Source organism: Callithrix jacchus, chromosome 11 (assembly GCF_049354715.1).
Source record: "Callithrix jacchus isolate 240 chromosome 11, calJac240_pri, whole genome shotgun sequence".
Taxonomy (NCBI): Eukaryota; Metazoa; Chordata; class Mammalia; order Primates; family Cebidae; genus Callithrix; species Callithrix jacchus.
In genome coordinates this window covers 126363596-126378299 of record NC_133512.1, presented here as the reverse complement: position 1 = coordinate 126378299, position 14704 = coordinate 126363596, and the positions used below count along the sequence as shown (strand labels likewise).

The following is a 14704-nucleotide window of genomic DNA, read 5'->3' as shown; positions in this document are numbered from 1 at the left end:
GTTTTGGGTTAGAATCTGAAAAATTTACTAATAAATTCCCAGGTGATGCCAATACTGCAGCTTGGGAGATAACACTTTGAAAACCACTGCCTAGCACATTCAGCCATTTCTGAGACTGACCCACAGACTCTAAACAAGCAACGGATGACAGGAGTACAGAGACACAGGTTTTATTCCTGTGAGAGCAGCACGACTAGGGGACCCCACGGCTTACACACTCCAAAGAGGGAGTCCAGCCTTGCAGCTCCCATATGCCAGAGATACGAGAATTTATTTTAGAATGGACTTAAAGGTCTCAATCAAACACCATTTGTGGGTAATCAACATTGCCAACCCTCCCCCCGCACCCCACCACCACCTCCTCTGCAGTGGAGATCAAAGCTTGGTTTCCAGGGGAAATAGGTAAACAAGCTATTTAGAAAAACTCTCCTACATTCCCTTGTTATCTGCTCTTTGCTATTAACTCAAGATAAGAGGATTATGCTGCCTTCGGCAATAACTCTTTCCCAGGGCTTTTGCAAAACCTTCTGGCCTTCCAAGAAGGTTAGGGTATTTTCTGTAATTGTTCCCACCACCAATCTCCTATAACCAATGTCCAAATCAAAGAGGTTTTTTTAAGTACAATAACGAAAAAGCAAGAAATAACTACTTGCTATAGCCTGAAAATAATCTCTTAGATTATCTACTATGATAACCAAAATTCCCAGCTCCTAATTCCACCCAAGAATTTGGTCTCAGATGCACTCCTATTTCCTCTTTCTGTTCTCACCTCTTCCAACATAGAATCCTCTTATAGACCTCTTGTTACTTAGCCTCTTCCACTGACCCAGATCCCAGCCCTGTTTCTGCTTAGGCCTGCCATCTCCGGGATTAACCAAATTCTAGACCTAGGAATATTACACTGTCTGCCATTGATGTCTTTCCTCTCTTTTTATCATTGTTTGGTACTAACTTGTCTCAAATTTCTAGCAGAATTATTTTTCTTAGCAAATGAAATGCCTCAAACTTTTAAAAGCTGATAACATTTAATATGCTACCTCCACCTAAGGCATTTTACTAACCCTTAAATGAAAGAAACAGATGTAAGCAAAATTTCCAGAATGCATGTTACAGGGAGTGTAGGGACAAGTATCTGAGGAATAAGGCATTACCAAAGAGAAACACTTTCTTTACCTCACTTTTAAGCCTGCCTAGAATACCTTTATTTTTCAAAATATTTTGTGATTTGGGAACAAGATGGTCTGATAACTTCCTTCAATCTACCTCATACCTCATCTATAAATGACTGACCATTTAAGGAAATGAACATCTCAGTGGTGTTTGCCTTGTAGACTTCCAGCCTCTGTTGTACAACATGCACTATAAAGTTTATGTGATTTGAGGTAATTCAAAAACAGTCTACTTAAAATCCATTGTGTTCCACTGTATACTAGCCTGTGAGTACTTCACAATACAAGAATTCCATGTCAAATTAGTTTGAGGAAACTTGCATACTATGTATCCCTGTTCTCCTCACAGTGATCACCCGTAATATTACACGGTGTGAGGAACCCAAGAGCAAAGAAACCTGTTTAACATCTCAGCGTTTCCCAGACCTTTCTGGAGCACAGAACCAGTTGTTTGCTTCATCTGCTTGGTTTAGATTTTACTCATTACACTTACGAATTCCTTGGGAGCAACTTTGAGAAATCCTGCTAAGATTGGATGATTAGATAAAAACTGCATGAACAATCGGGATGCATAGGAAGAATATGCTTATGAGACAACTTTTTTACAAACACCATCACCATTTAAAGCAAATAAATTATTTGAAAATGACTATAAGGCTTTTTATTATACTGAAAATGTAAACCTTGCATTAATTCAAGTTTTAGAAGACTCCTACTTTTCATACAGCTAAGAAAAAGTACTTACTACAACCTTTCTCTAACTTCCATATTATTTGCTGATACTTTGCCATGCCAGAGGCTGTATGTCCTAAAAGTGGGGTAAGACACTGAAAGGAGCACACTTCTTCTTACCAGCAGATGGCTTTCTTTTCAATTCCCAATTGCATAATCAGAGATGCCAAGATTGTCATACTGAGTGGGTCAGAAGTAAAATGATTTTTTAAAAATATCTTTGTAAAATAATCTCTTTCAATTACCTGCTGGAACCGAAGAGATAATCACAAGTCACAAAGGCTAGCATTCAACAGGCATTTGCTGGTGCGCTCCACAAGACCAATTAAACCAACAAACTCCTTTAGAATTGCCGTAGGGTCAAAGAAAAGCCGTGATGGAAGTTGCGATGGGAAGTTCTTTTGCTAACATAGTGCATAACTGAGCAAAAACGGCTAGTCTGTCTCTAAAACATCTTCCTTCTCCCTAAGCTTAGAACTACTTCTGCAGTAGTGTTTGCCACCATATGTAGGCTTTCCATTATATGATGAGAAATATTTGTCATTTTATTTTGCTGGATGGTATTTTTGGTTAATACATATGTTTCCTTAATAGAATAAAGCAGCATTTCCTAATGCTGCTGCTGAATGCTTAGAGAATGAAGGGAGACAGGAAGAGAGGAGTCAGAAGTCGGAAGGAGAAAGGCAATTAATATTCCGGGAGACCAAAGAGACTCTAAGACTGAAATTTCAACAATAATCCCTTTTTAAAAACCAATATATAAATTTCTAATTTCTGAATTACTGGGCTAATTCTGAGTCATTTCCAAACGTCCTTGCCACTTGCTTCTGTTTTACTGAGTCTGGTCTGAAATCCTGAAACTGCAGCCCAGCTTTTGAAGTAAAAAATTTTCTACCTTCCAACTTCATTCTCTACTATTGTGTCAGTATTTTGAGTGATCTAAACATTATGTTGCCAACAAAGAATGAAATTTGTGTAATTTTCTCATCATTTACAAATATGATCTTTGTACACAGTATTATTTTTAACCTGGACTCAGCACACAGGAAGAATAAATTTAGGAAGGAAGGGAGGAGGGGTGGAGTTAAAGACAGATGATATCTAAATGCGATTTGGAGAGCTTCAGACATCTCAGTGCTACTCTCAAATGATGTGTGTGAAAGGCATCTTGGTACAATAACTTTGGAGGGAGATTTGGTAAGACCTTACAAAAGAAACTGTACACAGAGACACGCACACACAAACACACACTTGTTATCAAAAGTATTAATTCCATGAGAATACCTTAAGATTGTTCAGACTCTTTCTCCAGAGGTAATTTTATTTCATTAGAAACATTGCTGTCAAACAGCATTACATGCTAAAGATAGATCTTTCACCCATTCCCTTTGATCCAGGAACAATTTTGCTTTCAGAACTATGTCTCGTAGATAAGCTCATCAAATAATTTTGCTTTCAGAACTATGTCTCGTAGATAAGCTCATCATCATATTCAAAGCAGGTAGCATTGCTTAGAGTTGCCAAAGATGCTTTAAAAATTAATTGGTAGTTGGCCTGGTAAATAAATAATGCTTTGTTTATACTGTGGTATGTTATACATTTATAAAAAATGAGGTGGATCTTTACATGCATATATGGAAGGAGTTCCAAAATGTAATTTTTTACAACTAATTTGCAGAAGAGTGTGAGGAGTATTCTCCTGAGTAAAAATCTGTGTGTGTGTGTGTGTGTGTGTGTGTGTGTGTGTGTGTGTGTATACTTGCTCTTTTATATTTAGAAAATTTCTCACAGAGTTCTCTAGAAATATTACCATGATTGATTCTGAAGCCTAGGAGTGGGATGGCTCCAGGGTCAGAGACAATTGTTCGCATGAACTTTTGTAGTACTAACATTTTTTTCATTTAAAAAATCTAGCTAATTTAAAAATTTTTATTAAAAGGAATATTTCAGGACTTGAGACTAAAGATAGTATTGTTCTGGATTGTTTAGAAAGGAAAAAGGAGTCTTGTAAGATAAGCTTGAGGAAACTTACCTAAGCCATCCCAGTCTCTGTTTTACATACACTTGCTAACTTCATGTAATACAAGTAGAATGGTCACCAGAATAGTAATCTCCAGGAAGAGAAAAACAGACTCTTTCCATGACAGTCTAAACGCACATCAACAACAACAGTTAGAAAGTAGAATGGAATATCAGAAATCTGGCTACACAGCCAGATGCTCAGCACGTTCACTTTAGGGATCTCACTGTAACTTAAAGGAACAATTGAACTGGACACCTAACCCCTCTACATTGAAGGATATTCTCTACACACAAAAAAAAATGCTTTAAAAATGAAAAGGAATGTTTAAATCTCTCTGGATAGGCTCACTATGTTCTTCGTTTCAGCAAATTGAAGAGTGAAATACAAATCACATGAGCACACAGTTGTGTGCACCATGTCAGTAGACAAAGTAGATAAATTCTGGGTTGTTTTTGTTCAATTGTTTTGTTTGTTTGTTTAGAGAGAGAGAGCCCATGTTGTTTGGCATGGGATCTACACTGGCTCATTTAAAGGATAATTGCAAAAATATAATTTTATACTGGAGGATGCAGATATAGATGAATAGTGTTTCTTAAAAATTAAAAAGGAAGAAAGGCAATCGGTTCTTGATACTTAGTTACTAATTTTTTTAAGGACATTAGTTTAAATGAAAAGGAGTTGGAAGCTGGTTTCCTGAGCTACCAACCTGGTCTTCATTTCATTAAGTTACTCAGATCGGGATAAATGAATAAGTAAAGTAATAGTTATTTTTCTTTTGACAAAACTGAAAGAAACAATAATGAAATAATTTGATCTTATTTTAAAGACTTAATTATAATTTTTTAAAGGCACAAGCCAGCTCCAAGGTAGTTTATTGATTTTACTGATAAATATTAACTGAAATAAAGTACTTTAAAAGGTAGAGAGGTCATTTTCAATAGTTGCATGTGAAAAGCTGGCTTTCACATGTACCTCAAAACCTAAAACGCAATTATATATGTGTGTGTGTGTGTGTGTGTGTGTGTGTGTGTGTGTGTGTAGGCTGACAATAGGACTATACAAGAGTTCATTCACTATTATAAAAAAATAATTTATAAATGTTAACAGGAAATTTGTTTTTCTTCTCCTACAGAAAGCTAGACTGGCCAGGATCCGGGCAGCCAAAAGTGGAAGCGCAAATGCTTACATGCAGAGCAAACGGAATGGTTTACTCAGTAATCAGCTGCAGGTATGAGCAAGCACTTCTCTTTTTTGAATGTTCAGTTTATTGGTTTAATAATGATTTAGTTCTACTTCCATATAATTTAATTGTGGCTAATTATGACAATGGCTATTAAAACAAGTGTTTTTTGTTGTTGTTGTTTTTAATTTCACCCTATACATCCCAGTCAGCTATAGCAGGTTAGAAACTGCACTGTGAAATATTGCCAGTGAATCAGGATGTCTATTTACCATTGGGCAATATTTCTACACTGTCTCATATTAACAAAGTAAAGGTAAAAATGCTCAATAATTCAAATGCCTAATTCTTTTTTATTCCAAATTTACTTATCTTCCTTACGTTCATTTGGGTCAGGGATTGGGGTGGGTGGATAACATGATGTCTTGTTTTACTTCACAATGAAGAGAAAACACCACTTGGTATTAGGAAGGTCATATGATATAAACTTCAATTTGAGAACATTTATTTTTTACCCCAGAATTTTTCTTTAATATTTAGGATTCCAATCTTTACTTTTACTTACAAAATAGGTTTTTTTAATGTACGTGCACATAATTGCAGTTTCAACATTTTCTAAGCGCTAGGTTAAATTCGATTATCAAAACATAACAGTTTCCCATCTTACAAACACAGTTGGTAGTTGAATGAGTAAAAGAGATTTAAATTTTCAATTCAGGGAGGCATGTCTAAAAGACCAGACCATTCATTTGATGAAATTGTAAATGCCGATCATCCAACTTCACAGGAACTGCACATTTGTTCCTTCTTAGTTAAAAAAAATAAACGTTGCCAGTTAATAGAGCAGATCTCTCTATGGAAATGCGTAGCCGAGGTTCGGGTTGTTTGCAAATGAAGTCGAAAGCTCTTCCGTCTTCTCTTTGTTAACAGTGCTCAGAGGATGAGCAGGCTTTTGTTAGCAAATCCGGCTCCAGCTTTGAAACTCAGCACCACCACTTGCTTCACTGCCTGGAAAAAACGACGGTAAGGAGACAGCATGACTGCCTTCCTCTGCTCTCTGACAGTAATTCCATTTGTTTTTGTGCATACTTAATGCTTCCGAGTGTGATTTCACTGCCTGCGTTACTGGAAAACATACTAAAAAATGCACAAACCAAAACCCCACAATATTTGAAATTCCTTGGAAAGACTGTGATGACATTTCAACTTGGAAAGTATTTTAGAAACTTATTTAGAATGTTTCATTCTTGGCAGCTATCTTAACTCTAGTCTAAGAAGTCACTTAGTGCAGATGAAGATTGGTCTTCCAATAGTAAATCCTATACAATATCATTTTCCATGATTCTTAAAATGCTGATTAGACAGAAAAAAAAACTAATGATGCTTGAGGGTTCCTAACATCTAGATCAAGAGTATAGCAATAGCAATAACAAAAAACAGAGACAATGGAATGTAAGCATTTGTTTCATTCACAGCCATAATGAATATAGATAGCTAATAGAAACTACTCTCATTAGAAAAATGACTAATGTAATCACTTGTATGCCCTGGGTACCAAGGAGTGAGTCTGTATTTTTTCACTTACAAGCCCTCATTTGAACCTCCTCATTGGCAAATGTACCAATCTCTTAGCCAGTTTGATCATCACAGTCCATGATGATCACAGAGAACAAAACCCTCACCCTATTTGAACCATATCAGCCCCCTCACTCTCAGGCAACACATGATTTGTCTTCTCAGTTCCAAAGGATTGCCTGTCCGTGTACTTATTTACCAATAGAGTCATTCAGCAAAAAAATTTTTATTGCATTTTAGGTTTGGGGGTACATGTGCAGAACATGCAAGACATTTGCATAAGTACACACATGGCAGTGTGTTTTGCTGCCTTCCTCCCCTTCACCCACATTTGGCATCAGCAAATATTTACTACTTGCCAGCTACGTGCCCAATAGCAAGCCAGATCCAAGAAACACCATGAAATGAGGTGTGGCTTCTGCTCTATTTATAAAACAAAACCCCAGACAGGGGTGTTACTGGAAAAGAGCAGTGAACATGGAACGCAACAATGGTACTACAGTCAAGGGAGCAAAGAGGGTAGAGCCCTGTGGGGACAGGTCAGGCAATGCTTCCTGGAGAAACTTGAGTAGTGACCTACAGGGTGACTAGGAGTTAACTAGGCAGAGCGATGAAGGAGCTAACCGGTGATATAAGCACCCATGAGATTAGAATCTCATGCATTATAACTTAGGTATGTGAAAGAACTCAGCCTAGGAGGAAGTGAAAGAATTTGAGGGTGGTCAGAAGGAGAGAGTGTAGCATGGCAAAAGAAGAGGTGAAGGGAAAGGCAGTGGCCAGATATGTTAGGCTTTGCAGGCATGTGAACAATTTTGATCTTTAGCCCATGGAAATTATTTAAGGGTTTTAAACAAGGTAGTAACATAACTATACTCGCATTTTTAAATAAAGATATGGACAGGTCTATAACCTAGTAGGATAAATTTGAAAGTTAAATCATAGATTAATAATAAAATGTTGGCTGGGCGCGGTAGCTCATGCCTGTAATCCCAGCACTTTGGGAGGCCAGGGTGGGTGGATCACCTGAGGTCAGGAGTTCAAGACCAGCCTGGTCAACATGGTGAAATCCTGTCTCTACTAAAAATACAAAAAAATTAGCCGGACATGGTGGTGGGAGCCTGTAATCTGAGCTCCTCAGGAGACTGAGGTAAGCAAACTGCTTGAACCCAGGAGGCAGCCATTGCATTCCTGCCTGAGCAACGGAGTGAGACTCCATCTCTAAATAAATAAATAAATAAAATGTTTTTATTCCTATCTTTTTTGTTTTCTTTATTTTCCTTTTTTTTTTTTTTTTTTTTTGAGACGGAGTTTCACTCTTGTTACCCAGGCTGGAGTGCAATGGCACGATCTCGGCTCACCGCAATCTCCGCCTCCTGGGTTCAGGCAATTCTCCTGCCTCAGCCTCCTGAGGAGCTGGGATTACAGGCACGCGCCACCATGCCCAGCTAATTTTTTGTATTTTTAGTAGAGACGGGGTTTCACCATGTTGACCAGGATGGTCTCGATCTCTTGACCTCGTGATCCACCCGCCTCAGCCTCCCAAAGTGCTGGGATTACAGGTTTGAGCCACCGCGCCCGGCCCTATTTTCCTTTTTTAAGGGCTTTTTTAAAATAAAAAATCACTTAACACCAACTAATTTAGTTTTTATTGCGCTATCTACAAAAGTACCTAGTAACCTATAGCAGAATGACTCCTGCACTTCCAATCACTGATGAGATAAATTAGAATCCCATGCATTATAACTTAGGTATGTGAAACCATGCACTGTAAGAAAAGGAAATAGATTGTGAATCTTTTGGGCACTATTTTTTCTTTGAAATTTAATATTTAACATGAAATTCTGTCTTGTAGATTATATTATTCTCTAGACTTTAAACACTAGAATGTTAAATGTCACTTATTTCAAAATTCTTTGTCTCAGCAAACAAATGACAAAATGAGTACCTAAAATATAATCTATTTCTTATTAGCCAGTGTCTTGCTTCAATTGTTTTACTAATACTTTAGGATGAGAGATGGTTAAATGGAATTTGGTATGTGCAAAGCCTTCCATTATAAGACTACCCCTACCCACGCAAAGAAAAACAAAATAGTAATTGAGGTCATTCTCTCATAGTTCAGACCAAAAATGTTTTCCCTTATATTTATGAGGTGACATTCTTGCATAAGCATTTCAGGAGGTTTTTTGTAAAACATTTTAAAAACAAAATTGATACCATATTTCTATAAAATGTGATATGTGGAATGATGCCTATTACTGTTTGCTGCTGGGCTGAAAGTTAGGAAATTGGGATGAAAAAACCCCGAATGCATACAGAGATCATGAGTACAGCCAGTGATGCCAGTGATGTATCACAAAGATTACAAAAAAGGCCACAAAAGTTCAATGCTAATCCCTTCTGGGTCAAACACAAAGTGACACATTCGGCAGACAATTATATTTTACTTACGTAAATAATAAGTTATATTTTTCTGCACTGGGCATTTTTAGAGGAACATATAAAAATGGATAGTGTCTTAGGAATCTCATTTTCCAATTTAGAAATGTTTTCATCTCGTGTGAAAATATTTGCTAATATATAACAGACAATCTAACTTGGGGCATTCTATTAAAATAACCTCTTTTCCATAACTTCAACCTGTTTAAAAAATAGTCTGTGGGAATTTATAACATCCCTGTAGGTTTAATCTATATTCATTTTTAAGGGTTTTTTTTTTTCCTTAGCTTATACCTTCCAGATTTTATATTTAAATAAATAAATGATATTTCAAGATAAAGTTAGTCAATAAAGAGACATTAAATCAGCCTATAGATGTCAATCTCTAGGTCTAACTACAGAGATATTTCCACACAAATGCCAAAAAGAAGTGGTTTGATATTCTAATTTTCATGAAAATGATTTTATTTAACCATTGTATCAAGTCTAACTGTACTTGGGCATATTTAAGCTTTAAAAATAAAGCTGTGTATTTCCTTTTTAAAAATGTGCATCTCTGTTTCTTCATTTACTTACAATCATGGAACAGAATCATGAGTTTGTGGACGAGCAAATCTTTGAAGAAAGCTGCATGGAAGTTACAACTGTTAATCGTCCTTCAAGTCACAGTCCCTCACTGTCTTCACAACAAGGAGTCACCAGCACTTGCTGTTCACGAAGACACAAAAAAACTTTTCGCATCCCAAATGCCAACGTGTCAGGAAGCCATCGAGGTAGTGTACAAGAACTCAGCACGATTCAGATCAGATGTGTGGAGAGAACACCTCTATCTAACAGGTACCTGAGATTAATCTGTGCTGTCTACACACCTGTGCCAGTTCTCAGGGTGTGTCTTCTGCACTCATGTTGCCACTTATGTGGCATCTGAATCCCTAGCTCCTATAGTTCCGGAAGAGACAAAACTAGCATTGTAACAAGTAGGAAAATGATTCTACTGGCATATCCATAAAGGGTTAAAAGTAACAGTTATATCAGTATTAAAAGGGTCTAAAGAAGAAAAGATGGTTGGGTGCACACAAATGTGTTTTTCTCTCTTCCACTCCACAACTTTTTCTTATCTGGGCAAGGACTTTATACTCATGAGTCCCTTATACATTAAAATAGTCTGAAATGATGGTGGACACTAATAAAAGAAACAAATGCAATTGAGATCAATATGACTAAAAATTATTTAACAGCACCTAAAAATATACGCAGTCTAACAGTAAAAATGAAAACTCTGCCTACACAAATCTTTTCCAACAATATATAATTTTGATCATAAAGGTATTTTTGGCCATATCAAACACAAAATCAACATAATGCAAAAAATAAAATGCTTAAATTGTTTACCTCTGGTTAGTTTGTAAACAATTTAAGTAAAACTTTCATATTGAGATTTTCCCTTTGCTTTTCCTTATTCACTGTTTTTTTTTTTTTTTTTTTTTTTTTTTTTAATTTTTTATTGGATTATAGGTTTTGGGGTACATGAGCAGAGCATGCAAGACAGTTGCGTAGGTACACACATGGCAGTGTGCTTTGCTTTTCTTCTCCCCTTCACCCACATTTGGCATTTCTCCCCAGGCTATCCCTCCCCACCTCCCCCTCCCACTGGCCCTCCCCTTTTCCCCCCAATAGACCCCAGTGTTTAGTACTCCCCTTTCTGTGTCCATGTGTTCTCATTTTTCATCACCCACCTATGAGTGAGAATATGCGGTGTTTCATTTTCTGTTCCTGTGTCAGTTTGCTGAGGATGATGTTCTCCAGATTCATCCATGTCCCTACAAACGACACGAACTCATCATTTCTGATTGCTGCATAATATTCCATGGTGTATATGTGCCACATTTTTCCAATCCAGTCTATTATCAGTGGGCATTTGGGTTGATTCCAGGTCTTTGCTATTGTAAACAGTGCTGCAATGAACATTCGTGTACATGTGTCCTTATAGTAGAACGATTTATAGTCTTTTGGATATATACCCAGTAATGGGATTGCTGGGTCAAATGGAATTTCTATTTCTAAGGCCTTGAGGAATCGCCACACTGTCTTCCACAATGGTTGAACTAATTTACACTCCCACCAACAGTGTAAAAGTGTTCCTTTTTCTCCACATCCTCTCCAGCATCTGTTGTCTCCAGATTTTTTAATGATCGCCATTCTAACTGGCGTGAGATGGTATCTCAATGTGGTTTTGATTTGCATCTCTCTGATGACCAGTGACGATGAGCATTTTTTCATATGATTGTTGGCCTCATATATGTCTTCTTTCGTAAAGTATCTGTTCATATCCTTTGCCCACTTTTGAATGGGCTTGTTTGTTTTTTTCCTGTAAATCTGCTTGAGTTGTTTGTAAATTCTGGATATCAGCCCTTTGTCAGATGGGTAGACTGCGAAAATTTTTTCCCATTCTGTTGGTTGCCGATCCACTCTAGTGACTGTTTCTTTTGCCGTGCAGAAGCTGTGGAGTTTCATTAGGTCCCATTTGTCTATTTTGGCTTTTGTTGCCAATGCTCTTGGTGTTTTGTTCATGAAGTCCTTGCCTACTCCTATGTCCTGGATAGTTTTGCCTAGATTTCCTTCTAGGGTTTTTATGGTGCCAGGTCTTATGTTTAAGTCTTTAATCCATCTGGAGTTAATTTTAGTGTAAGGTGTCAGGAAGGGGTCCAGTTTCTGCTTTCTGCACATGGCTAGCCAGTTTTCCCAACACCATTTGTTAAACATGGAATCCTTGCCCCATTGCTTATTTTTGTCAGGTTTATCAAAGATTGTATAGTTGTATGTATGTTGTGTTGCCTCCGGTGCCTCTGTTTTGTTCCATTGGTCTATATCTCTGTTTTGGTACCAGTACCATGCTGTTTTGATTACTGTAGCCTTGTAGTATAGTTTGAAATCCGGTAGTGTGATGCCCCCCGCTGTGTTCTTTTTGCTTAGAATTGACTTGGCTATGCGGGCTCTCTTTTGGTTCCATATGAAGTTCATGGTGGTTTTTTCCAGTTCTGTGAAGAAAGTCAATGGTAGCTTGATGGGGATAGCGTTGATTCTGTAAATTACTTTGGGCAGTATAGCCATTTTCACGATATTAATTCTTCCTAACCATGAACATGGAATGTTTCTCCATCTGTTTGTGTCCTCTCTGATTTCGTTGAGCAGTGGTTTGTAGTTCTCCTTGAAGAGGTCCCTTACGTTCCTTGTGAGTTGTATTCCAAGGTATTTTATTCTTTTTGTAGCAATTGCGAATGGCAGTTCGCTCTTGATTTGGCTTTCTTTAAGTCTGTTATTGGTGTAGACGAATGCTTGTGATTTTTGCACATTGATTTTATATCCTGAGACTTTGCTGAAGTTGTTTATCAGTTTCAGGAGTTTTTGGGCTGAGGCGATGGGGTCTTCTAGGTATACTATCATGTCGTCTGCAAATAGAGACAATTTGGCTTCCACCTTTCCTATTTGAATACCCTTTATTTCTTTTTCTTGCCTGATTGCTCTGGCTAGAACTTCCAGTACTATATTGAATAGGAGTGGTGAGAGAGGGCATCCTTGTCTAGTACCAGATTTCAAAGGGAATGCTTCCAGTTTTTGCCCATTCAGTATGATATTGGCTGTTGGTTTGTGATAAATAGCTTTTATTACTTTGAGATACGTTCCATCGATACCGAGTTTATTGAGGGTTTTTAGCATAAAGGGCTGTTGAATTTTGTCAAATGCCTTCTCTGCGTCAATTGAGATAATCATGTGGTTTTTATTTTTGGTTCTGTTTATGTGGTGAATTATGTTGATAGACTTGCGTATGTTGAACCAGCCTTGCATCCCTGGGATGAATCCTACTTGATCATGATGAATAAGTTTTTTGATTTGCTGTTGCAATCGGCTTGCCAATATTTTATTGAAGATTTTTGCATCTATGTTCATCATGGATATTGGCCTGAAGTTTTCTTTTCTCGTTGGGTCTCTGCCGGGTTTTGGTATCAGGATGATGTTGGTCTCATAAAATGATTTGGGAAGGATTCCCTCTTTTTGGATTGTTTGAAATAGTTTTAGAAGGAATGGTACCAGCTCCTCCTTGTGTGTCTGGTAGAATTCGGCTGTGAACCCATCTGGACCTGGGCTTTTTTTGTGAGGTAGGCTCTTAATTGCTGCCTCAACTTCAGACCTTGTTATTGGTCTATTCATAGTTCCAGCTTCCTCCTGGTTTAGGCTTGGGAGGACACAGGAGTCCAGGAATTTATCCATTTCTTCCAGGTTTACTAGTTTATGTGCATAGAGTTGTTTGTAATATTCTCTGATGATGGTTTGAATTTCTGTGGAATCTGTGGTGATTTCCCCTTTATCATTTTTTATTGCATCTATTTGGTTGTTCTCTCTTTTCTTTTTAATCAATCTGGCTAGTGGTCTGTCTATTTTGTTGATCTTTTCAAAAAACCAGCTCTTGGATTTATTGATTTTTTGAAGGGTTTTTCGTGTCTCAATCTCCTTCAGCTCAGCTCTGATCTTAGTAATTTCTTGTCTTCTGCTGGGTTTTGAGTTTTTTTGATCTTGCTCCTCTAGCTCTTTCAATTTTGACGATAGGGTGTCTATTTTGGATCTCTCCATTCTCCTCATATGGGCACTTATTGCTATATACTTTCCTCTAGAGACTGCTTTAAATGTGTCCCAGAGGTTCTGGCACGTTGTGTCTTCATTCTCATTGGTTTCGAAGAACTTCTTTATTTCTGCCTTCATTTCGTTGTTTACCCAGTCAACATTCAAGAGCCAGTTGTTCAGTTTCCATGAAGCTGTGCGGTTCTGGGTCTGTTTCTGAATTCTGAGTTCTAACTTGATTGCACTATGGTCTGAGAGGCTGTTTGTTATGATTTCAGTTGTTTTGCATTTGTTGAGCAGTGCTTTACTTCCAATTATGTGGTCAATTTTAGAGTAGGTGTGATGTGGTGCTGAGAAGAATGTGTATTCTGTGGATTTGGGGTGGAGAGTTCTGTAAATGTCCACCAGGTTTGCTTGCTCCAGGTCTGAGTTCAAGCCCTGGGTATCCTTGTTGATTTTCTGTCTGGTTGATCTGTCTAGTATTGACAGTGGAGTGTTAAAGTCTCCCACTATTATTGTGTGGGAGTCTAAGTCCTTCTGTAAGTCATTAAGAACTTGCCTTATGTATCTGGGTGCTCCTGTGTTGGGTCCATATATGTTTAGGATTGTTAGCTCTTCTTGTTGTATCGATCCTTTTACCATTATGTAATGGCTTTCTTTGTCTCTTTTGATCTTTGTTGCTTTAAAGTCTATTTTATCAGAGATGAGAATTGCAACTCCTGCTTTTTTTTGCTTTCCATTAGCTTGGTAAATCTTCCTCCATCCCTTTATTTTGAGCCTTTGTGTATCCTTGCATGTGAGATGGGTTTCCTGTATACAGCACACTGATGGGTTTTGGATTTTTATCCAATTTGCCAGTCTGTGTCTTTTGATTGGTGCATTTAGTCCATTTACATTTAGGGTTAATATTGTTATGTGTGAATTTGATACTGCCATTTTGATTCTAAGTGGCTGTTTTGCCTGTTAGTT

General features: G+C 37.6%; 1 protein-coding gene across 1 annotated transcript in view; it reads left to right on the top strand.

Annotated features, from left to right (window-relative positions):
• KCND2 (potassium voltage-gated channel subfamily D member 2) overlaps positions 1-14704 on the top strand; it is a 515909-nt gene that overhangs the window by 494979 nt on the left and 6226 nt on the right. Inside the window, exons 3-5 of the mRNA XM_009003200.5 lie at positions 5057-5152; positions 6035-6127; positions 9708-9955. Coding sequence (XP_009001448.2) covers positions 5057-5152; positions 6035-6127; positions 9708-9955 — 437 coding nt within the window. The remainder of the gene's footprint in view (positions 1-5056; positions 5153-6034; positions 6128-9707; positions 9956-14704) is intronic.